Here is a 25314-nt window from a genome sequence, read left to right as displayed (position 1 = left end):
GGTACCTGCCATAACCTTTAGCAGTCACTCCCATTCCAAAGCCATTTCCTAGTTCCCTGCGTTCACTTATTGTTTCATCCCCTCCTTTGATCTTGAGAGGTCTCTTTTTTCATTGTCTTTTTCAAGCTGAGAAACTGCAGTTCGGAGTTGCGGTCTGTTGTTCACTCTTCCTTCTTTCAGGAACCGCGTTCATCTGGCCACTAGCCCGGTTAGAGAAGGCAGAGGGAAGGGATGAGGGGGAACCCCTGGGGAGAAAGAGCAAGTGCAAACTGCTACCTCCGCCACCGCTGGAGGCCACGTTGTCTGGGATGTCCGGATGAGGGTGAGGGTGCAGAAAGATAGAACTGGCGACTTCTGAGGGAGCAGCCACTGCAGAATGTCAGCTGAGGAGCTGTGTGGCTAGGTCAGGACTTAGCAAGAAGACTTGGCATCCAAAGTGGAGCAAGGATCACAAAGCAGCAGCCTGGAACTAGAGAGACCAGAGAGACATAAACATGGTCTATAAGAGGAGATGGGGGTCCCTAATGTGCCTGGGTACTCCCATGCCACCACCAGCCTTGGCTTGGGTCAGATGTCCGAAACATTATTTATTAAACACTGGAACTGTGGTGGTGGTGTTTTTCATTATTTTAAGCAATGTGGAATCACTGATCATTTTAGTCTCACAATTTATATGGTTTATATATTCATCTACCCATTTTATAGATGAGGAAATAGAGTCAAAGAAATTCATTCAGTGACTTAGAATTACATCATAAATGCTAGAAACGGATTCAGATGTGGCTCTTGAACAGGCTTTGAAACCTCAAGGGCAAGAAGAAGGGGGAGGGGGAGTAAGTGAGGTGGAAGGACCACCCTGCCTCAGAGTGACAGGGAAGAGAGAGGAGACAGCTGCCCTGGGCTGGGTGAAGCAGCCATCTGCTGCCCTGCAGCCTGCCTTCCCTTTAGTGTCCAGGGACTGTTTTGGTCTCAGTGATGCTTGGGAGGTTGGGGTACCAGCTGTTGCCTAAAGCTAAAAGCAGAGGGGAAGTGTTAGGGGCTAAGGGAGTTTTCAAGGCTGGATTCCAGGCCAGCCGCCCACATTCAGACTGACAGGAGGCTGGCAGGTCTGAATTAGGAAGACCCGTCCCTATCTGTCTCCTAAACCCTGGACCTAAAAACCAGTCGAATGCACAGAACCTTGAGCAGGATCAGAAGAGTGAGACTGGCTCTGGGCTCTCTCTCTCTCTCTCTCTCTCTCTCTCTCTCTCTCTCTCTCTCTCTCTCTCTCTCTCTGGTTTTTTTTGAGACAGGGTTTCCCTGTTCTAGAGCCTGTCCTGGAACTAGCTCTTGTAGACCAGGCTGGCCTCGAACTCACAAAGGTCCGCCTGCCTCTGCCTCCCGAGTGCTGGGATTAAAGGCGTGCGCCACCACCCTGGGCACTCTCTTGTCAGTTCTTAGTGGTCTGGGTCACCGCTGTCACGTGCTTGGATGGGTCTGGCAAAGATAGGATCCCACCTTTGGGCCCAGCTACATGGAAGCCTCCATATAGCACATAACCGGTTTAATCAAAGCAGCAGCAGAAGTCAGGCTGTAGCGTCTGATAGTCTGATGTCAGAAAATAAGGTTCGAGACCCACAGTCTCTCCATGATTCCATGGCTGTTGGTTTTTCTTGGCCTCATAGGATAACAACGTAGAGAATATCACTTGCTTTCCTGTTAGGACCATGGTGAGGACAATTAATGGGAAATTTTAATAGGGGTAATGCTTCCCATAGAAGCCCCACTGAACATCTACTGGTGGCCTGCTCTCTGTCCCTCAGAACTGTCTCCCCAGCACTTCAGTTATGAGTGGCATAGCACCCTGGCCTTTTCCTTCTACACATTGACAAGCCAGCAATTTTGTCTGGGATCTTCCTGAGGCTTTTGGAAATTCACCCTGAGACCTTCCAGTGTCCAGTACTGGCTCTGGTACTCAATAGGTATCCTATGAAAATATGAAGATAGCCTTCTATACTTTACACAGTAAGATTTTAAAAGAAAGGAAAAATAAATAAATAACCATCCAGTGAAACCCAGGCATTGTGACAAGGACCTGTAATTCCAGCACTTGGAGTAAGAGGTATGGCTACAGAATTGTGAGTCCAAACCTTGTTTGAGGTTCATAGTGAGTACCAGACCAGCCTGAGCTATACAGCAAGACCCTGTATCAAGAAGGAGGAGGAGGAAGAAGAAGAGGAGGAGGAGGAAGAGGAGGAAGAGGAAGAGAAGGAGGAAGAGGAGGAGAAGAAAAGCACAACAACTATAAAAAAAACCCTCCAGAACATCAGACAAGTTAATGAACAAATCAGTGATGAACTCAGTGACCCAAGTGGCCCAGTTTATAGAGACGTCTTATTCAGACAGAGGAGATGGCTTCTGAACTTCTTAGTGTAGTGTTAGCGGCTCTAAGATATTTACATTGTTATTAGTTGTTATTTACAAACTTGCAACTTTGGGGGTAGAAACTGAGCCACTGAGAAACGCTGCCTCAAAGCCATGGTTTTTTGGAAGAAGCAACATTGGCATCCAGGAGTGCTATGAAGAGTCTGAGCGACTGGACAAGGTGAAGTGACAGGAAGGAAGGACTTGATGGAAGATCCAAAGCGTGGGTCAGCTATAAGTTAACCGACCCATCAAGGATACTGTAGAGGGAACTCTGTCTGAGCAGGAGGTTAATACTACTGTGTTCTGATGGCATTTGAGGTCAGGTATCATTAGAGGAACCAAGGGACAAGGGGACTGTGCTTCAGAATCATCTGGGTGGGGGTGGAGACAGCTTGGGCAAAGATTCTATAATAAGCCTGAGCCAGGTACAATGAGGAGTGTTTGGCTGGTGTGGAGGGAGGTGGACCACACACAGCTGGTCAGAGCTAGACAGGCCCTTTGAGACCTAAGCCATTTTGCTAAGCTTCTCTCACTTCACAAATGGAGACACTGGGGCCCAGAGAGACAACCTAAGTTAGCCAGTGGCAAAGGTAAATCTGCTCCTGGAGATGTGCTGGTCTCTAAGCTGCGTGGGGAATCTTTCTTAGAAATCATCTTTGTCACATTTCCTTCCTTGGCCTCAGGATGCTACTGAATGAGGGCTCTACCCCACCTACTGAACCCTCTGCTCGGGCAATTCCTGATGGTTTCCCTTTAGTCCCTACTTAAATGTTTGCACGTGTACAAGCTATGCATGGGACAATTGATACTATATCGTTTACAGATGCAAGTGTCGGGTATGACCCAAATGCCGGTCGTGAATCTGGCTTAAGTCATGGGACTTGTGACAATGCAGCCACCTGGAGCAGTGAATGATCTGCCCTAATATGGAGACGTCCTCACGGAGGAAAAACAAGTGCAGAAGAGAGGTGAATCTGCGTGAAAACGGGAAATAACGACCTTTGATTTTATATGTTTATATGAACATAAAGAAACCCTGGGGCTGGTCTGATGGCTGGGGTGTGCGGGGCGGGGGTAAAAGTGTCACCAACAAGTCTGAGTACCTGAGTTCAGGTCCCAGAATCCACGTGGAGGAAGGAGGAAGGAAGGAATCCTGCAAGTTGTCCTCTGACCTCCACATGAGCCATGACACATGCACTCTCCTCCCACATGCACACAAAACACATAAATAAAACTGTAATAAAATTTTGTTTTTAAAAAAGGAACTTTGGAATTACATAATAAAGATTGCCTTAAGACGCCACTGGGAACTAGAGATAAGGATGGGAGGAAAACTGCATTATTTGTCTCTGTATATATTTTTGCAGTCACATGAATGTATTTGCTTGTTAATAAAATATAATTATAATGGGGACAGCTGCTGTGTAAGTCTGGCCGGATGTTACATCACAGGAATAAGCTGCCAGTGTGGTCAGATTTTCTAATTATTCAAGAGAAGACAGAAACCTCAAGTTTACTGTAAAATTTCCTGAATTTTAGACATCAGCTCCAGGTTTCTTCAAACACTTCTCTGATTGGTAAATAAGCCAGTGGGGCATATGTGGCCTGATCATCGGCCTCAGCCAGGATGACTTCCTGCCCCTGGCCTAGAGCACTCAGCACTCCAGGTTTTCCTTCTTGTGGGCAGCTGCAGGCTGAAAAGTGACTCCTGCCTCTCTCCTTCAGTCCCTGCCCCATGGGGCTGTGACACTGAGGGCTTTTAACTCAAGGTCCAGAATGCAGAGAGAGGCTGTGAACTCTCAGATAATTCCCTCTCCTGGGATGCTGTTGGCATCGAGGCCCCCTAGCCTCCTGCTGTACTCCCATCTGTCCCTTGGAAGTAGGGACAGAAGTGAGGCTGACAGCGAGGGGGGATGGAAGGGCTTCCCATCAGTGCTCACACCATGGGGTTCTGGTCAGTCGTGTGAGGATTAGATCCAAGAGGGGAAACCTGAGACCTGAGAGCCTGTCAGAAAAGAAAAGTCAGCCATACACACTTGGTGGGTGTTGGAGTAACTCAGCGAGTTCCAAATGCTGACGCTAACCAAATTCCAAACCCAGGACAACCTTTAAGGACCATCTTGTTCAGCTCCCTTTGATAGACAGAAAAGCAGACTGCTCCCAGCCCCACCTCTCACCTCAAGACCTTGTTACCTTTTTCCTGACTGTCCGAGGGACGCAGGCTCCTCCCTTAGTTCTCTTTAGACCCCTGTCTCTTCCTGGGGTCAAATCTCTACCCTCAGTCAGAGCAAGCTCTTAACAGGGAAACATGATCAGACCTCATGTCCACTCTTCCCTACCTCACTTCGGCTCAGCCTTGCAAATGTCTCCATCCTGCTGTCTCTCTTGTCCTTCATCAGTTTTGCCTCTTACCACCTTCCTCTCACCCTCTTCCAGCCACACAGCCTACTTGTTGTTCCTTTTATTTTACCTAAATCGTTTCTGTATTTTGTGCTGAGATTTGAACATAGGGCCGTGTGCATGGTAGGTGGGTTACATACCCCTGGGCCACTCCACAGACTTCCTAGTTCTTAACAAACCCATCTCCCTTTTCTGGGCTTTTGTTCCTGCTCTTCTCCCGGGTTACAAGCCTCTGCCTTTTCTCTAAGATGTGGCCTGTACAGGGGGGTTTCCCTGTCCTCAGCCACAGCCTCCCTGGTACTGAGATTATAGGTGTGCACCATCAGGTCTGGCTTCTCAGGGCATTTTGTGGTTTACCATACTCAAGGCACTGGCCTTTCTCCTGCTTTAATTTTTCTCTTATTGCTTTTGTTACTACCTGACTATGATACACGTGCAGCTGTTTCTGGTACAGAGTGGAGTGCCTGCATGCCTGGGTTACAACCCATGGAGTCTTCAAGACTTTAGTGGAGCCAGCAGGCTCCCGAAAGAAAGGGCAGAGGCCTGTGGTTACAGTGACAGCCAGTTCCTCAGATTAACAATCCTAAGGTGTCTTCCTCTTATCGATGCCTTGTTCTTCTCTGTAGGATATGAGAGTCACTCAAATAAACACAAATGTCTTTGTTCATCCATTGAATTCTCAATACATCTGAGGATCAAAAACTGAATGATACAAGGGGGCACATTGGGAAAGGTTTCTCCTGTCCTGTCCTACAGCCACTAACTCCCTCCCAGAGGCAACTGATGGTACAAGAGTTTCATTTGTTTTGTTTTTCACAGGGTCTCATGCAGCCCAGGATAGCCTCAGAGTCGCTATGTAACCTAAGATGACCTTGGACTTCTGATCCTTCTGCTTCTACCTCTTAAGTGGGGGAGACTTGAACCCAGGGTTTCGTGCATGCTAGGCAAGCACTCTCTCAATAGAACTCTATCCATCCCACCTTCCCCATTTTGAGAGTGGGTCTCACTGTGCAACCCTGGCTGGCCCAGAACTTGCTATGTAGACCAGACTTGTCTCGAACTCACAGAGAACCACCTGCCCCTCCTAAGGGTTGGGATTAAGGTTTTCCCCATTGTCTCTTCAAGTGCTCATCTACCTTCTTCCATACCCACCCACACTACTTAAAACAGACCCTTGCTGTATTCAGTCCCATGTCTGGCCTTCCCCTACATGGCAGCGTTTTCAGAGTCTGCTCTGTTCCACTGCAGAGACTGCATCATTCTCTGCCATGGTATCAAGCATTCCACTTCGTGATGTCCTATAACCCACTTCACCCATTCCCTAAATGATGGACAGTTGAGTGGGACAATATGCCAGAAATTTGATGGGCACACCATCTTAGATAGAGATTAGCGTAAGTTCCTAGTTATAGGCCTGTTGACTGAATGATATGAATGCTTATGATTTTGATAGACGCTCTCCTTGGCGTTTGCTCCAGTCTATCCTCTAGACAACGACATTAGAGAGCTGGCTTGTAAAAGGCCTTTCCAAGGTGACTGCAATGGGTCTTCCTGTAGCACTGCTGCTGGGAGCCTAAAAGAATGGACCTCGGTGGGTAGAAAGTTCTTCAAGGGACCCCCATGCTGAGAAAGAATGGGCTGAAACCTGGTAACAGAGCAGAGAGATTTCACATAGCCAAACCTCCAGGTGGATTCCCTGGCTTTTGTTGACTCAGTTTTGCTTTGTCTGAAACACAGTGTCACTTTGTAGTCCAAGAGAGCTTGAAATGCTTAAGTGATCCTCCTGCCTCGGTCTCTCAGGTGCTGGGATTATAGTGTGAGCCACCCTCTGCCCTTACTTCATCTTTCTTTATTATTATCATATGATTGTACTTTATTATTTTATTTTCCACATGTGGGCATTCTCCCTGCATGTATGTCGGCAAACCATGTGGACACCTGATGCCTGAGGAGGCCAGAGGAGTTCCCGATGGTTGTGAGCTGCCATGTAGGTTACTGGAGATCAAGCCCAGGCCGTTTGACAGAGCAGCCAGCGCTCTCAAGCGCTGAGCATCTCCCCAGCCCCATCCCTTGCTTCACATTTCAGTGATGTTGTAACAGTACAAGAAAGAAGGACACATCTGTTTTCCTCTCTGTGGCTCTTGTCAAACAAACAAACAAACAAACAAACAAATAAATAAGTAAAACTAAGTAGAGCCTTCCTTCATCGGTTTTATTTGTTTTCTTGAAATGGGGTCTCACAATGTAGCCCTAGATGGCCTAGAACTCACTGTGTAGACCAGGCTAGCCCCAAACTCATGCGGCGTCCTGCATCTTTGCTTCCCAAGCACGAGGGTTACATACCAGTGCCATTGCACCCACTTCCTTTACCGGTTTTTCTTTCCTATTTTCCTCCAATATGGTGGCTAGGGATGAACCATAGACCTTGGGTCTTGGATAACACTTGAGAATCCTTGCAGGTGGGTAATCACTCCACTGTGCTAGGTCTCAGCTTCTGCTTCAACTGCAAAGATACCATGCTTCATAAGGGTTGTGAGGATCTAGGGACCTGGTGATAGAAAGGGCTCAGCGGGGTTCCCAAGACCCAGCAGGGGCTCTCTGACTCCCCATCTGCTTGTACACACCACACTCCCATCAGGGACAAGTCTGTCTTGGCTGGTGATATAGCACAGGCCCTGCTTAAGTGTTCAGTAAGTAATGCTCAGTGGGTACGTCCACTGGCTAATTCCTCTCTAGCCGCCAGGCCCTTTGTTATGGCCTATCCCATTACCCCATTGTCTCCAGCCACACTAGCCTCATCCGAGTTCCTTCCTGCCGTAGAGACTTGCTCTTTTCTGTTTTCTCTTGCTGAAGACTTCTGTTACCCCATCTCTACCCATAACCTCTGCTATGAGTGTGCTATTTCAGGAATATAGCTGGATATGCGTGTATTTCTAAAAAAATCCCATCAGATTTAATGACCAACAATAAACTAACCAGCTTTGTTGCCATCTTTGACTGCCATTACCAGGTTATCCCAATTTTCCTTGCTATCTGGCAATCATAAATGATTATAAATTCTTTTTTTGTTTGGTTCCTTTCAAGACAGAAACTCTATGTTGCCCTGGCTGTCCTGGAACTCACTCTGTAGACTAGGCTTGCCTCAAACTTAAGGAGATCCACCTGTGTCTCCTCCTGAGTGCTGGGATTAAAGGGATATGCACCTGGTGCATAAATTCTTTTATTCTGATCTTAATTACTAATATTAATCCTCAGATCACATATTACACTCATACAGGTGTTCCAGGGGTAACTACGAAGGGGTTAAAGGGATGAAGAGTTCCAAGAGATCTTTCTGGAGGCAAAGGCAGAGAGCAGATATTATTGTGTGTGAATAGACAGGACAACAGAGCCCCTGGGTGGACACTGATGGAGGCATTCAGAGCTCAGCACACTTAAGAAGCACAGGGCCAGTCCAGAGAGTTGGAGTTTCAGGTATTGGGCAGTTTTATAGATGATCAGATGGAAGGTCGGTTTCAGTGGAATCAAGCCACGGGTACCACTGTATTGAGTTGAAATCCAGGGACAGTTTGGAGTCTCTGCCTATAGGTTCCTACACACACACACACACACACACACGCACACGCACACACACACACACACACACACACACACACACACGCTCACGCGCACCACACAGCAGGTGGTCAGATGGCAGGTGGGTGGAATGGTAGCAGTCACCCTCCCAGTGTTAAATGTCCTTTTCTTTATGGAGTTCAGGGAGGGTGCTGCATCCTTCATTCTTCTGGTATATTCAGTACGTCCTCAGGCCTGGTTTTTCTGATACGGTTTTGATACACCCACACACCCATATGTTCTCAGTCTACTTTGTAAGTTATAGGTGGCACCTTTCTCATTGGAGGAGTATGTTGTCACTCTCTGCCTCATGGCTGGAGCTACACAGTGGTGGGGTCCGTGCCTCATGTCTAGAGGTACACAGCGGTGGGGTCCGTGCCCCATGTCCAGAGCTACACAGCACTAGGGTCCATGACTCATGCCTGGTGCTTCACACAGTGGTGGTGTCTATGGAGATAACCAAGATGCAAAGCCATCCTTTCTTTGATACATGCAAGTGCAGCCAAATGCTGCTTGTAAAATGGAGTCTCCCAGGACAAGGCACAGCCTGAACCCATTCACTCAGCTTGGAGCATCACATAGGCCTGTCTCTGAACTTTTCCTTTGCTTAGTTTATTTCTAGTTATTCTTAGATCTCAGCTTAAATGTCACTTTCTCAAGAAGCCTTCCTCCAACCCTAGATTTCATTTAGGACCATCCACATGATCTCACAGGATTGTGAGATTCTGGCTAAGCACTATCACAATTAGGAAATGGTACATGAATAAATGTCTACCACATGATGCTCACGACAAAGCCCATACAGCCAACGACTGGGCCTGTTCTGTATACCACTGGGTCCCTGAGGCCTAGCACAGTGTCAGACTCACAGCCATTGTCCTGAATGCCAACACCCATTTCACCTCTGTGAATTTCAATCCAAACATTCCTATTCAAGAGTGAGGACATTTTGACCCCTCCATTCCATTATCACTGCTTAATTTACCTGTAAAAGTGAAAGGGTAGAGGAGAAAAGGGAAGAGAAGATGGAGAGAGAAATAACGGGCTCCTGGGGCTGAGGATATAGCTCGGCTCAGTTTCAGTGTTTCTCTAGCATGCAAAAGCCTTGGGCTCAATCCCCAGCACTCTGAAAAACTAGGCGTGCCTGCAATCCTGGTTCTCTGGTGGTGAAGGAAAAATCAGAAGTTCAAGGTTTTCCTCAGCTGTGTATCAAGGTTGAGGCCAGCTTGGGCTACGTAAGACCCTATTCCTAAACAAAGCAACAAACTGGGTCCTTAATTCCCTCCATGAGTCTTAGGTTGTAGACTTGTTTAGTCATTCCACAGACCTTTCTGGAGCCCACTCTGAGTCCTCAGCCCCTGAGAGGAAGTCCCTAAAATCCATGTCTTACAGTTTCTGTCCTGGTGAGAATACCTAATACAGGAGGGAAAAAAGGCCTAGTCCAAAACAGGGAGAGTGGGTGAGACCAGAAGTGAGACCCAAACCTGCTGAGTTGATCTGGTGGGGGGCAGTCAGGATCTTGTGTCCTCAGGGGGACACTAAACACAACTGGATAAGGAAACAGGTCATGAGGAAGGGCAGTGGGAGGCACCTTTGAGGACCTGGACTCAAGAAGAGTAGAGGAAGATGTGGAAAGACAGGGACAAGGAGGCCCCCACTGAGGGATGTCTTAGTCACTGTTCTATTGCTGTGAAGAGGCACCATGACCAAGGTAACTCTTATAAAAAAGCTCACAGTTTCAGAGGCTTAGCCCACTATCATCATGGCAGGGATCATGGTGGCTGGAGAAGGAACTGAGAGTTCTACATCCTGATCCATGACCAGCAGAAAAAGAGAGACTGACTGGGCCCAGTATGAGCTTTTGAAACCTCAAAGGACGCTCCAGTGACACACTTCCCCCAACAAGGCCACACCTCCTAATCCTTCTAATCCTTTCAAAGAGTGCTACTCCCTGGTGATAAAACATTCAAATATATGAGCCTATGGGGCTGTTTCTATTCAAGGGACCCTTCACTTCCTACAATCCACAACAGAAGGCAGCTTAGAGGCCTGCCCACAAGAAAGCAGTAAATACAGTACTTACTCACTTACTTACATTCCCGTGGCCAACACCAAGCCACAGAAGATAGATGTATGTGGACTGGCGAGGTGGCTCAGATGGCAATGGTGCTTGCTGCACAAGACCTGAGTTCCATCCCCAGATCCCACGTGAAGGTGGATCTGAGCTGGACTTCCTGATGCAGACCTATGATCTCAACTCTGCAATGTTACCCAAGAAGCCAAGAGGGGAGGGCCCTATGTGCTAACCCTGTCCGAGTTGTCAAGTGAGTTCAAGGCTAGCCTGAGCTACTTAGTTAGACCTAACCTCAAAGTACAAAGCTATAGCTCAGTGGTAGAGTGCTTGCTCGGCATGCAACTTTCAGTCCTGCGGGGAGCGTGGGTCGGCTCTAATCCTAGAATTTCACTTGAATAAATTTAGGATTGAGGTAGTAGTACAAATTTGCTCCCAGAGCCTGGATATTCTGGACTTGTGCTCTTTTGGGGGGTCGTTTAAAATGTTTCAAGTCAAACCACAGAGCCATCTGTTGCCTGGTGAAAATCTGGGCTTGGGGAATTAGAGAGAGGCCCCCACCTGGTGTCCCCATCTGGCTGCATGACCTCAGGAGGACCTTGTCCTCTTTTCTGACCTTAATGTCCTCATCTGCCCAATGGGAATCTGCATTATCCAGGGATGTGGGAGGATGAAGCAAGGGCACAGGAGGATCCCATGAATGGAAAGGATTATGCTCTGGCTCATGGGAGGAGAAGGATGGAGGCTTCCATTCCACCTTCCAAGCTCACAAAGGAAGTCAAAGGAGGAGTTGGGGACCACCCAGGCCAGCAGGCAGCCCATATTCAGGACCTGGTCTAGCCACCCAAGTTGTCTGGAGCACTGGAACACTGATACAGTACTTGGCTGTACTCTCCACCCCCAGTGCAGCTGCAGCTGGTCCCCTCTTCAAGAGCTAGGCATCAACCTCCCACCCATAACAACACACTCGCCCTCTCAGCCTACCATCCCACCAGAGTCAGAGGGTCTCTCCCAGGCAGACCCCGCCATGCGCACTTGTCAATCACTCCCTTCATCAGTACAGCCTGGTGAGCTACGCCTCTTCCTGTTCCCACCCCAGCAACTCAGCACAGGGTTAGGAGCCTAGCCTTGTGAAGAAGCTGCCTTGGTTACAACTCTGGTTCATTACCTCACTCGTTAATTAGATGTAGTGATATTTCATTTGTATTTTAATAAATGAAGAATTTTGGCCAATGGCTTAGCAGAGCAAAGCCAGGTGGGAAATCTGAACAGAGAGAGAGAGAGAGAGAGAGAGAGAGAGAGAGAGAGAGAGAGAGAGAGAGAGAGAGAGAGAGAGAATAAGCGGATTCAAAGGAGACATCATGTGGCTACAGAAGGAGAAAGATGACAGAACCTTACTGGTAAGTGACAGATTCGTGATGACACACAGATTAATAGAAATGGGTTGATTTAACATGTAAGAGCTATCTAGGAATATGCCTAAGCCATTGGCCAAACAGTTTTGTAATGAATATAGTTTCTGCGTGAATATTTGGGTCTGGGAGGCCAGGAAACAAAAGCACCATCTCCGTTTACAATCAGAACATTGCTAAGCACCTACTCTGGGCCAGACACTGTTCTGGAACATATCTGTCTCCAAATAAGAAGGATCCGTAGCCTCGCAGTTTCCTTTATGGCTCAGGGGCATTGACAAGTGACACCCTAAGTCAAGTACACAACATGCAGAACAAAGAAGTACAGAAAACTGCCCAGGAGTTCTGTGAAGATTGCTTTCCCCCACTTCTCTGTATCCTAGACTGGCCTTGAACTCTTCATGATCCTCCTGCCTCAGCCTCCTGAGTGTTAGAATTACATGCACCATCTTAAAAAACCAAAACCCTCTTAGCTTCTCTGTTATAGCAGTAGTAGATGGGTCCTCTAGGGTAGGCTAGGGAGTGAGGGGAGAGTCGTGGAGAGTTTTAAAGCATTAAGGAGATGGAAGGGCAGACATAGAAGTCAGTATAACTATGGTCTCAGCCAGAGGCACAGATGGTGGCTTCATCTGCCTAATGCTTAGGGGACTCCATCTGTAAGTCAGACGCGTTGACTTCCCTGCTTCACCTCATCCAAAGAGACAAGCCTCCAAGCCCCATGCTGGTGGCTAAAGCTAGGGAGGAAGGTTTATCCTCTGAGAGGTTGCAGCAGCCTGAGGGCCATGCTTCCCAAGGAGAGTCGTGGGTGGGGTCACTGAACACACAGAAATAGCAGGAAAGGACTCCAGGGGATGGGCAGAGCACTGTTTCTATTGGCTGCAGTCCCCAAACACCAAGACCCAAGCAAGAGCCATAACCTTAAACTGATGTGGTTAAAGTATGAACAGATCCAAATGTGATCAGGTAGAATTCTTTAGATTAAGAAGGAACAAAAGAAGGCTGGTGCACAGTGGTCGCACACACCTTTAATCCCAGTATTCAGGCAGAGACAGGCAGATCTCTGAGTTTGAGGATTGCCTGATGTACAGAGAAAGTTCCAGGACAGCCAGGGCTACACAGAGAAACCCTGTCTCAAAAACAACAACAAAAAGAAAAAAAAGGAGGAGGAAGAACAAGGGTCACCCTCCTAGAGCTTAAATTGCCTCTGTAATATACCAGCCATGTGGCCACCCAGCCTCGACTTACCTACTGGCCTCCTCGGCTGGCTCTGCCACAATCATTGGCTGAGTGTGGCTGCACCATGCCCGTCCTTGGTCTAGAGATACAGCAGTGAACTGGACAGCCAAGGTCTGTCAAGGCAAACCTAGTTGTCATCTCAAAAGGAATAAACAGTTTATCCTGAGCCACCAATCTGAAAGCTCACGGTCCCAAACGCAGACTCAGCTGACCTCAGATGTCTGCTCCACCGTGGACAGAGTTACATGAGTTATTTTGTTGTTTCTGGTTTGTTTCCGAGACAGGGTCTCACAATGTTGGCCTGGCTGGCCTGGGAAACAATATAAACCAGGATGACCTTGAACTCACAGAAATGCCTCTGCCTCCCAAGTACTGAACTTGAAGGCGCAAGCCATCAAGCCCAGCTCAGCCCAGGTTACTTGAGCTCTTACTAGTCACAGAACGAAACAAAGGCAAAATTCAACCTGTTTATCAAATATGTTTGTGGGGATGGAGCACAGCAAGATGGGGGAAACTGTTACGGGCTTTAGACGCTGGCTGTAGACTTCTTTAGTGTGTGGTTGGTGGGGGATCTCGTGGTCCACTTAAGATATATTCCAGAGGTGGGCAATGAAAGCCTAGTAAGGAGAATAAAGACAGCACAAGGGAATTCAGCTCTGAATCTGCAATATTCCAACTCTCCACAACCAGAGTTTGGATCAACCAGCCTTGTAGAATCGTTCAGATCGGTGTGACTTCTCTCGGGTAACTTCCGTTCAGTCTCCATTTCAAGAAGCTCAGAAAGAGAGGTGTTTAAAGAGAGATAAAAACTATGATGCAGTAAGAGCAGAGGTGGGGACTTGCAGAAAGCTAAAGGGGCACCTGAGACGTAGAGACATGTCATGGCTGTGCAGGAGCAAAGGCATGGGAGGAAATTAAAGCAGGCTAATGGTAAGTGTGTTCAAGTGTCCTGAGGATCCCTCCATTGGTCACGACTCCCCTACTAGCCCTTGGCCCAGTGGCCCCTCACTCTCTGGATGGATGCAAGAGCCCCACATGAGGAACATCATTGGCAACCCCACAGAGGAGTAAAGACGCTGGGGACGCCATCACTCATCCCTCCCTCCTCTTCCTAGAGCTTCATTTCTGCAGGCCACACCTGGTACTCACTGATTGCATCAGCCAGCAGAGACAAGCCACAGGTCTGGGCAGCAGGGAGTGCAGAAGATGCCCCGTGAGGGCCTTATGGATTAGGATATGGTATCGACACCTCTTTTCTCCAGCCATATATTTCCAGTGCCTCCTTCACCTCTCTGGCCCCATCTCCTACCTTTCTTCCTCACCCTTTCTGTTCCACTCACATTAAAGCCTCGCAGTTCTCCAACTGGGCAAATGCTCACCTCAGGGTATTTTTCACTTTCTGCATCCTCTGCCTGCAATGCTGTTTCTCCTCACCCAGATATCCACACGGCTCCTTCCCTCACCTCCCCTACACTTCTGTTCTAACACCCTCTCCTCAGAGAAGCCCTCCATGACTCTGAAGCAAGATGAATATAAACTCAGAGAGAAACCTGAAGGTTTGAAAAGCAAAGCAGCCAGCCACTGGCCCTTACCTCGACCTCAGTCCGAAATGGCGACCCTGCCTCCAGGAATCTCAGAATGAGACTGAGAGCTATCTCCTCCTGTTTTATACCCCTCTCTAGTTCTAAGATTAAAGGCGTGCACCACTAGGATTAAAGGCATGCTCTGCCCAGTGTCTATAGCAAACTAGTATGGCCACTGGGATTAAAATTATGCATTATGGCCAGGCGGTGGTGGCACACGCCTTTAATCCCAGCATCTTTGAGGCAGAGGCAGGCGGATCTCTATGAGTTCGAGGCCAGCCTGGTCTACAAGAGCTAGGTCCAATACAGGCTCCAAAGCCACAGAGAAACCCTGTCTCAAAAAACATAAATAAATAAACAAACAAACAAATAAATAAATTGTGTATTATGAGGCAGAGGCAGGCAGATCTCTGTGAGTTCGAGGCCAGCCTGGTCTACAAGAGCTAGTTCTAGAACAAGCACCAAAGCTACAGAGAAACCTTGTTTTGGAAAAACCAAAAATAGCCGGGCGGTGGTGGCACACGCCTTTAATCTCAGCACTTGGGAGGCAGAGGCAGGTGGATTTCTGTGAATTCAAGGCCAGCCTGGTCTACAAAACCTAGTTCCAGGACAGGCTCGTAAGCTACAGAGAAACCCTGGCTCGAAAAACAAAACAAACAAACAAACAAAACTAATAGTAATTATAATAGTAATAGTGTATTATTGCGCCCTAGTCTGTGTGTTGTTTTACTCTCTGAACTACAGGCAAGCTTTATTTATTAAAATAAAAATGAAATTCCACTACATGACTGCTTTATCCCAATAACTCCTGCATCACTCCCTCTCCGCTTCCCGTTGCTGGGGCACCTGACAAGACTTACCTGCACTTGATACAGGATACATTTGTTTGTTTCCCTCCTGATTGTCCACTTCCTCCCCCAGCCTGAAAGCAGGCACCACACCTGCCTTTGCTCATAGTAGACTCATGAATCTCTGAGCCTGGGAAATTGCTACATTTTTATGACATAAATAGTTAGGAAATATCAGAGATGTCCCAGAGTCCACAATCAGTTCAGTACTCTTGGAGATGATTGTAACCTCCTTTCCAATGTCCAGTGACCAGATGTAGCCTCTGAGGGATGATCAGAGCCAAAAAATGTTACCATGGGGCCTACGCTAATTCTCTCCATGCAGGCCCACCTGGCAGGGGTCAGAGGTGTCAGCCTGTCCGGCAGTCATCCTCGGCCCCAAGGTGAAGAGACCCAGGGCTACGGTCCAGGCCCCAGGGATTCCTGGAAAGGCTCATTTCTCCTTTGGCAAATATCCCCACTTCCTTCACAGGGCTTGTGCCTGCATTTCTGAACCAGAAGGTGTTTACACAAAACATCCTGGGTTTGGTGACAAATTCACCCTCCATGAGGAATCTTAATGAAGCTTCCGCCTTCCCCACACCAGGCAGCTGCAGAGTAAACTGGCTCATTCTCTGGGAACTGAAGGCAGCCCAGAGTCAGGCAAAGTGGAGGTGCTTCTGGGCTCCATGAGCCACAGCTTGAGAATGTTCAAAGACAGCTGTGTGGTGGAGAACAGAGCGTGCCCCCGACCCAGATCTGTGTCTGACCTGCCCTCCTCCCAGCTGCAGCCTACAGCCATAAGCTAAACAGTAATGATCCCGCCTATACAAATGTGGCCCTGAGATTCAAGTGAGGTAGAGTATGAAAGGCCTGAGTTTCCAGGAGTCAGTAAGGGAGACTAAAAAAGTGAACAGCAGAGCTGAGCCAGAGGGTTGGGGTGGGGGTGGCTCAGTGAGTAAGAATGTTCACTTTGAAAGAATGAGGATCTGGGTTCGAATCCCAAGCACCTACATAAAAATCCAGGCCCAGATGTGTGGTCCTGTTACCTCAGCATTGGGTAGATCCAGAGAGCTCACTGGCTAGCCAGCCTAGCCCAAAAATGAGCTTCTGGTTCAATGAGAGGCCCTGTTTCAAGACCGTAAGGTGGAGAATGACAGGAAGACACCTAACACCCTACTCTGGGCCTCCGCGATGGGCACAGGTACCCCCACGTTTACATGTGTGCACCACATACACACACAACACGTACACCCACACAAAAGAACACGAGCTGGGATACAGCTCAGTTGTAGAGCTGAGCGTGTGAGAGGCACTGGTCAGTTCCAGTAGCATACAGGGAAAAGCAAAAGGGCACCGGGTTTCACCTTTGAGCCCCCAGCTTTGCAACTGTGCAATAATAGGTTGGAGGACCCCCTCTGGTTTTGCTGAGGAGCCACCCCCTACCTCCTCTGGGAAGACTTGGAGCCTAATTCACGCTTCAGCGCTTACCGACACTTCATCCGCTCACCCTGGACAGTTTTCAGCTCCTTCTGTGGGTCTCACATTGGCTTCAACAAACGCAGCGGCCAGATGAAGTTTTAAATGATTACCGTTTCCTTTCCATCTGTCGGAGAGAAAGAGAGTGTGTGGGGGTGGGGGAGGGTGGGGGGAATTCCTATCACCCATTATTTACAAACTGGAAGCCGAAAGCATCACCAGTGAAATCGAAGTCTCTCTGCCACTCTCGGTTTCCTGGTGTCGTTAAACAGGACTTAGGATTTCGGTGTCTCCAAAGCCCTTATCTCTAACATCCATAATATGTAAATTATTTTGCCAGCAGTGTTCGTTGTTTCCCACTGTGATGACGTTCCTAAATAAAACATCGGGATGTTTTATTCGTCGGGATGTTTATGCGTTTTCGACACCCAACCTGGCACAAGGTGGGGGTGCTCAAGAACCCTTTAAAGGACGGGAGAGGAAAGAAGCAGAGCATTACGCTTCTCTGTCAGAGACTGAAGGGGGCGCTCCTGTCCCCCTCCCAAAGCTAGACCCGCCCCACTGGCGCCCCGCTGCAGCGCATGCGCCACTCCTCAAAGGCGGGCTCCTTTCATCGCGCAGGCGCGCCGGAAGTCAGCGCGGCGCGTGCGCGGAAGGAGCAGAGTGGCGTTGAGAGGGTGTTGAGAGAGATCTCGGAACTGCGTGTGGCCATGCTGTCCCCCGAAGCGGAGCGGGTGCTGCGGTATCTGGTCGAAGTGGAGGAGCTGGCCGAGGCGGTGCTGTCGGACAAGCGGCAGGTGAGAGACGCGGCGGCGGCGGCGGCTAGCTCCATATGCAAGCGCGCGGGGTCCCGGAGCGAGTGCCTCCTCCGCTGGGCAGTCGCCTTCCTTTCACCCTGCCCCTACCGCTCTCCCGGATCCTTACCCTCTGCATGCGTCTTCCCCGACACCGGTTTCCAAACGCAATCCTGATCCCCATCAATCCCCATCCTGAATTAGGTTGCCTAGACCCGAGCGGCATTTGGCTGGGCAGTAGGGTGACGGCGCGGGGGTGCGGGTGGGGGAGTGTTGGAGCCCTTTGTAGACCCGAAAGGGGGGCTTGGCTCTGGTTCTAAGCTAAGTGGTGAGTCTCTAAACGGTGTTCGTGCTGGAGAATGTTATCATTGGATTTTGATTGATTGATTGATAGGTTGGTTTAAACTTTAGAGGGTCTCATGCATCTTGGGTCTGGCCTCAAACAATCCGTGGCCTGCCCTTGTCAGCCTCCTGAGTTCTGGGATTATAGACATGCACGAGATTTAGGTTTTAAAAGTTTTCTCTAGCTGCTTCCTTGGCGTGCAGAGAACCATTTAAAACACTGGTTCTCAACCTTCCTAATTCTGCGACCCTTTAACACAGTTCCTCATCTTGTGGTGACCCCCCTCCAACCATAAAATTATTTTTGTTGCTTCTTTGTAACTGCAATTTTGCCATTGTTATTAATTGTAAGATAAATATCTGGGTATTCCAATGGTCTTAGGCGATCCTTGTGAAAGGGTAGTTCGAGCCCAAGGATCAAGACCCACAGGTTGAGAATCACTTACTTAGTTATCCAGATGATCTGGGTTTGGACCACATGGTAGAGAAGTCATGGGGTGAGAAATATACTTTGGCAATGGCCTCCGAAAGCTATTGTAATTAATTACTCCTTGTGGTCTATGGTGGCCCACAAGCCCCAGGATTCCTGTGTACCTCAGCTCCAGAGTCACCTCCTGAGTAGCTGTCATGGTGGTATCCTTCCATAACTGTTCCAGTTCAGTATGGTTGACTGGTAAGACTGTCAGAATTACCTACAATAGCCTGTCAATAATCGCTGTCCAGAGGAGACACTCAACTCCCTGGTGGCCAGGGTGTACGCTCAAGTTTGAATGAATGATACAAATGATTCCTAATCAGTAAACTTTTTCCTCGCACCTGCTCCAGAGGAAGGAGGCTCCTGTACAAGCTGAGAAGCTGGCAGCTGAGTGGGTGAAGAAGCACATTCTCACTTGAGTCTGTCCATGTTAGGCAAGACATTGGGAGTTAGCCAGGAATGACACCTTACCTCTTCAGGTTGGAGCAGGAGGCAGCTGAGTTCTACCTGCTTCTGAGTTCTACCTGCTTCTGTTTTCAGATTGTGGACCTGGACACCAAGAGGAATCAGAACCGAGAAGGCCTGAGGGCCCTACAGAAGGACCTGAGCGTCTCTGGTAAGTTGTGGCATCCTCACTGAAGCCCTGGAAACTGGTTCATTTCTCTTCTGAAGGCCTTTATTGTCCCTGGTACAGACCAGGCAGGAGGCTGGGATTGCGTGACTCAGCCTCACAGGAAACTCAAACAGCTTGTGGAGAAGAGCAAGCAAATGTGGCAGGTCAGACATATGCTGTGACTCAGGATTTTAGCTGCTCACTTCAGTGACAGGCCATTAGCTTATCACTCATTGATGGCAGATACTGGGTGCTCACAGCACATAAAAGAGTAATAGTTCTGCCCTTATGTTCCACATGAGGAAAGGCGCATAAATACGTAGCTGAAAATTGTGAGAAAGCCAAAGATGGAGTTGGCCATGAGTGGGTGTTGAGACTGTCTAGGAGGGAGGAAATGGGGCTCCTTAGATGCAGCCAGGTGGCTGTGGCTTTGACGGTGTGAGCAAACAGGGGACAACGTGAGGCAGTTCCAGAAAGATGGGCAGCGCTCAGGCCATAATGAAGAGCACTGGCTGCTTGTCTCACCAGAATAAAACCCAGAGTTGTCTGCAGGACTCCACATGACCTAGCCCCACACAAACTCCACCCTATTAGCCCCTACTCTCCTGCCTACTCATTGACTCACTGGGCTCTTGGTTGTTCCTGCCAATTCGGGCTGTTGCCATTCCTCTGCCTGGCTCTGTCTTCCCAGGTGTCTAGGGGCGATGTCCTCCCTTTCCTCAGTTCTCTGCCTGGATGACACAGCTGCAAAGAGACCTCATACCTGTCTGACGTTTCCCATCACTCTTAAACAGATTATTCTTTATAGTAGTTCTTAGTGGTATGTGGAAAAACAGCTTGTTTAATTTCCCACCTTTTGCTCTGAGTTCCACAAGGGCAGGACTTGTCTTGTTCTGCCATGTTCTTAGCATCTAAAGGATACCTGACAGTTGGTGCTTCAAAAAGAAGAAACAAAACATGTTGAAGAAATGTCTGTTTGCTATTTCAGAAGATGTGATGGTTTGCTTTGGGAACATGTTCATCAAAATGTCTCATCCTAAGACAAAGGAAATGATCCAGAGAGGTAAGCTGTCCTGGGGACGGTCAAGGACATGCTGCCTTCTGCTCCCACAGCCATGACCCAGCACTGAGAGTTATGCTTTGGCAGTCTGAGAGGCAGCTGTGCTGTGGAGTTGTAAATGGGCATCTATCTACTCAGCACAGTTGGAAAGCTGAGATAAACAGTATGTCTAGCATTATTGTTTACTAGTGAGAAGTCAGTTGAGTTACAAAAATTTGACAAATGGGGCTTAAAATCCCGTTCTGTTTTCCTCATTAAAAAGTTGTCCAAAGGAAGGAAAGGAAACCGGGAGTGCTGGTGAGACGGCTCAGCAGGCAGATGTGCCCCGTGGTGCCCGGAGCTCACTTCAGGGCCCGTATGGTAGGAGGAACCAACTGCAGCTGACCCTGTGCTCTAGCCACGTTCATACATTCACACAAAATGGTCAGCAACAACAAAAGCAGCTTCCCAGATGCTTGGCAGTGGCCCCGTAGTGTAGTTCTCTGGTCATTTAGCATCTCTGTAGTGTTCCAGGCTTTATAGCTGTATACCAGGCTGGGGAAAGGCGAAGGGCTTATTTTATGTGAGGCCTTGCTTTCTGTTTGAAAGTAAAGTCACTCTGCCAAACCTTATTGGTCAAGGCCACCCATAGCTATAAAAGGCCTGGATATGTGAGCGTTTCTTGAACGTGTGTGTGTGTGTGTGTGTGTGTGTGTGTGTGTGTTACACTGGATATGTACGTACAGTTGTCAGAACAGGATGTCTTCCTTTATTGTTCACCTTACTCTCTTGAAGTGGGGTCTCCCAACCTCTTGGGCTAGGCTGGTTGGCCAGCAAGCTCTCTGGATCTGCTTGTCTCCGTCCTCTAGGGCTGCTGGGGTTACAGACATGTTCAGCCATGCCTGGCTGGTTTTTGTTTGTTTGTGTTGGCGGGGGGTGGCACAGTTTGAGACAGGGTTTCTCTGTGTAACAATCCTGACTGTCCTGGAGCTCAGAGATCTGCCTGCCTCTGCTTCCCGAGTGCTGGAATTTGTGTGTCACCACTGCCCAGTTCATGCCTGGCCTTTAGCATGGGCACTGCAGATTCAAACTCGGTCTTCGTTCGCACTTGCCAAGCTAGCCCTGCCTGACTGCGCCGTCTGCCCAGCTCCTGAATGACCTGCCGTGTTTCATGTCTCTGCAGTTGAGATGGCTCATGTTAAGGGTGCTGGCTGCTCTTTCAGAGGGCCCCGGCTCACAGCTGGTGTGACTTCAATTCCAGGGGATCCAACACTCTGTTTTGGCCTCTGTGGGCACCAGGCATGTCATGGTGCACAGACATGCATACGAGCTAAACACCCACACACAATAATAGTAATATATTTTTAAAGTTATTTTTAAAATTTAAGGGTTACTGTGCTTGGGTAATGGGGCCAGAGACTATGCAGCTGAAAATTAAGTCACTGACTGAGTTCAGGATTTGGGTTCTGCTGACCCACAAATGTTGTCTGGTATTTATGGGGGTTCTAAGAAGTCATCAGGTTTCCCCCAAATCAATTTAGACTGAACAAGTTCATAGGACACTTTCTTGTTTAAAGTGAGAAATAAAACCATTACCAAGGCCATGAAGTATGGCTAGTCAAAACTTCTTCATGGGGAAATGAGGCTGGGCAGTGGGCTCATTGAGTAGACTGTCCCTCCCAGCAGTGGGTTGATAGAGCTTTGATGTGTCCCTGTGCTGTCGTACCTCCATTTCTCAGGTGTGGTCTGTGGTGATGGTAGGCTGTCTTCCTGTCCACCATGGCTGACCATATCCAGGCTATGCTAGAGCAGTAAGCTCTCCCATTGGCTACTTAGGTCACATTTTCATAGGGCCCTGATGGAACTTGGGTTGTAAAGTTTCTCCACCATCCACCAACCAGCCATCTAGCGTAGTTTGAATAAGTATGAGTGCCAGGCCTTATTCTGGGCCAGCTCAGGGACTTTGGCAGATAGTGTCCCTCTGGTGTTCAGCCCTTTTTCAGCTGGTCCTTGAGATCACCTTTTCCTTCCTGTGTGCTACAAGCCTTGGCTCTCAAGTGTGTTAGGTGGATACTGGGGACCCTCTCTGTGATATAACCTTGTCCTGTCCGCCTGCTGCACTTTTTTCAGATCAGGAGCACCTGGATAAAGAAATAGAAAGACTCCGGAATCAACTGAAAGTGAAAGTCAACCGCCTCTTTGAGGCCCAAGGTATTGACCTGCAGGGGTGGGAACAGGGCAGGGGGCAGCGGGGCAGGGGCAGTGATTGTCTGCAGCTGCTCAGGGCGAGGACACAGAGGTTTGTGGGGCTTATTCTTGTCACAGCTCCTTTTCCAGGCACCAAGAGCTGCCTGGGGTCATCTGGCATAGTGTGGGCACCTTGCATAGCTAGGACAGGAGAAACTCAGAAGGCTTCAGAGGTCAGAGCTTAAATTTGGGTAAACTTAAGCACATCAGATTGCAGGTCTGTGTGCAGATCATGACTCTGCTGGTTCTTGGCCAGGAGCAGTGTTGACTTGTATCAGCCTGTGCACTGCAGAATCTGAGGCCCAGCCCTGCACCTCTCAGGCCGAGTTGGCAGTGTTAATGCAGTGTTAGCTACTTTCCTGGGCCTGGCTCCAGAGTCAGCAGTAGGTTGGGCAGCAGGGGCCCAATTTGATCATGACTATCTTCTCCTTACAGGAAAGCCGGAGCTGAAGGGCTTTAACCTGAACCCCCTCAACCAGGATGAGCTTAAAGCTCTCAAGGTCATTTTGAAAGGATGAGACTCAAAACAGCAGGATGGGGCACCCATGGCTAGGCCCCTCCAGTCTTGAGACCCACAAGGACGGGATTGTCTCTTTAAGGGGTTGGCTTCAAGAATGTGGCTTCTGTACCAAATCTTTTTCTGTACTACGTGGCTGCTTTGTGACAAGAGAGAACCCTTAGCCTGTTCTGTGTGCTTGGCCTGGCTGCCAGAGCTTGGTGGACACAAGACCTATTGACAGACCTGGCAGCCATCTGTAGGTGTGTGGGGTGAGAATGCTGCAGCCGACACTTGCCAACAGTAGCCTGCTGTTTACATGGGCCTGGCTGGGGTGGAGGGAGAGGGCGGACTGGGAGCTTCATTCCAGCTTTCTGCGTGGAGAGGCATTTTCAGGCAGTGTGTGTGACGCTGAAATACAACAGGAGACTGACAGTTGGCTTCTGTGGGAAGCCCCGCACCAGCTGCAGAGTAGACACATTTCCCCAGTGCTCCGGTCCTGTCCGTTTTCCTGCTGGCTTTCCATAGTAGGTGTTGTCAATCACCCTGTGTGGTTGCTCTGGAGATGGGAGAGCTTACAGAGTACTGGCCCAGAGCAGGCAAGCCGTGTCCTTTCTAGTGTGACTCAACATGGAGCATCCTTTGCGGCCTCTGACAGCAGGGCTTGGCGGATGGCCTGACTTCACAGGGTGAGTGTGATGTGAGAGCGAAACTGACCTCTGTTCCCTGAGGTTCAATAAACATTAACTGAGCAAACCACAGCTCTGAGTTTTCAGCTCCTTCAGTTCTTCACCGGGGACCCAGCCCTTTCATTAGAGGGCCTCAAAGTCATGACATCAAGAGGAGACAGGTAGAGGCACTGTCTTCCTCTGCTGCATTTTGGTCCATAGTTACATCAAGAACAAGCTGGTGTTTTCCAAGAGGAAGGGCTGGTGAGGTGGCTCTGGGTTAAGAGCACTCACCATTCTTTCAGAAGCCCAAGTTCAGTTCTCAGCGCAACATGGTGGCTTCAAACCATCCATAACTCCACGTCTAGGGGTGTGCACACATGTACATTCAAGCAAAACACTCAAATACTAGTCTTTAAAAATTAACTAGGCCCGGCGGTGGTGGCGCACGCCTTTAATCCCAGCACTCGGGAGGCAGAGGCAGGCGGATCTCTGTGAGTTCGAGACCAGCCTGGTCTACAAGAGCTAGTTCCAGGACAGGCTCCAAAGCCACAGAGAAACCCTGTCTCGAAAAACCAAAAAAAAAAAAAAAAAATTAACTAGTCAGGTGTGGTGGCACACATCTTTAATCCCAGCACTCGGAAGCAGAGACAGGTGGATCTCTGAATTCTGGGACAGCCAGAGTGATGCAGAGAGACCTTGTCTCAAAAAAAAAAAAAAAAAGGAACTAACAATTAAAATTAAACTAAATACTTTAAATATTGATGATGCCTTCAGGGAATATTTAAAAACCTATGTTGATCAAGAAAAATACCTAATTTAAGGCAAATTTGGCCCGTGTTTGCTGTATTGTTCTTTGTTTTTTATAGATGTCTGCACTGGGGTCTACTTAGAAGACCACAGCTTCAGAGAGCAAGGTGCTGGCTTAGCCCAGGCTGATGGAGGTTCTTGAACTGTGAAGTGGGCCGAGCAAAGCAAGGGCTGAGCCACTGGTGCATGACCTACTGACTGTAGATGCTCTGCAGTCCCCTCAGGACAAACTGCCGGGCCAAAGGGAGCATGTTAGTGTACCCACCGTTTCATGAGCTTTGAACCTTATAATACAAACCCAGCAGAATTCACTTTGATGGCAGCCACCTGCTAGGTCTGCCTGGCACACAGTTTCTCTCCTGGAATATTGCTTCCGTCTGCCTGCCAGGGTGGATGCTAGATCAAAGAGCCTGTCAGTCCTGTATTCTGGAACTGAGAACCTAGAGCCCATGCCCGGGGCTGTGGGTTTGGGAAACCCCTGGGCTCTGGAAGCAAGAGTACAGGGTGGCTCAGCTCCCAGCCTCCCAAGGCCAGTTGGTTCACTTCTTTGCTGGTGTTTCTTTCCCAGACTTCCCTTCAGGCTTTAGGTGTTCGGGTTTGCATTTGTACGTAAAAACAGTGCCCAGAAGGTAGTAAGAGCTGCCTGACCCCTCCCCCCCCAAGCCCCTTCCCCATCGAGCAAGCTGCCTCCCAGCTCAGGCTCACTGCCTGACTCCACGTGACCTTGCCTATCAGCTGTAGCCTCCCTTTCCTAAACTGCAAAGCCTCAAATGAGAGGTGGGATTTCCCAGAGCCCCAGGC

The 25314-nt window shown here is 48.8% G+C and overlaps 1 protein-coding gene across 1 annotated transcript; it reads left to right on the top strand.

Moving 5' to 3' along the window:
• Window positions 1-17666: 17666 nt before the first annotated feature.
• Pdrg1 (p53 and DNA damage regulated 1) lies at window positions 17667-23796 on the top strand. The gene is made up of 5 exons (XM_038330167.1): window positions 17667-17826; window positions 19181-19256; window positions 20242-20316; window positions 22423-22503; window positions 22975-23796. The coding sequence occupies exons 1-5, from the start codon at window positions 17740-17742 to the stop codon at window positions 23055-23057; spliced, it is 402 nt and encodes a 133-aa protein (XP_038186095.1). The 5' UTR covers window positions 17667-17739; the 3' UTR covers window positions 23058-23796.
• Window positions 23797-25314: the final 1518 nt, after the last annotated feature.

Source organism: Arvicola amphibius, chromosome 5, assembly GCF_903992535.2.
Source record: "Arvicola amphibius chromosome 5, mArvAmp1.2, whole genome shotgun sequence".
NCBI lineage: Eukaryota > Metazoa > Chordata > Mammalia > Rodentia > Cricetidae > Arvicola > Arvicola amphibius.
This window is presented reverse-complemented; position numbering and strand designations above follow the sequence as displayed.

What these genes read in the sequence shown, in the direction of transcription:
- Pdrg1 (XM_038330167.1), top strand. Translation starts at nt 17,740, where the DNA reads ATGCTGTCCCCCGAAGCGGAGCGGGTGCTGCGGTATCTGGTCGAAGTG. An exon ending in GAAGGACCTGAGCGTCTCTG is followed by an intron (nt 19,257 to 20,241) that starts GTAAGTTGTGGC and finishes TTGCTATTTCAG; the next exon opens with AAGATGTGATGGTTTGCTTT. An exon ending in AAAGGAAATGATCCAGAGAG is followed by an intron (nt 20,317 to 22,422) that starts GTAAGCTGTCCT and finishes CACTTTTTTCAG; the next exon opens with ATCAGGAGCACCTGGATAAA.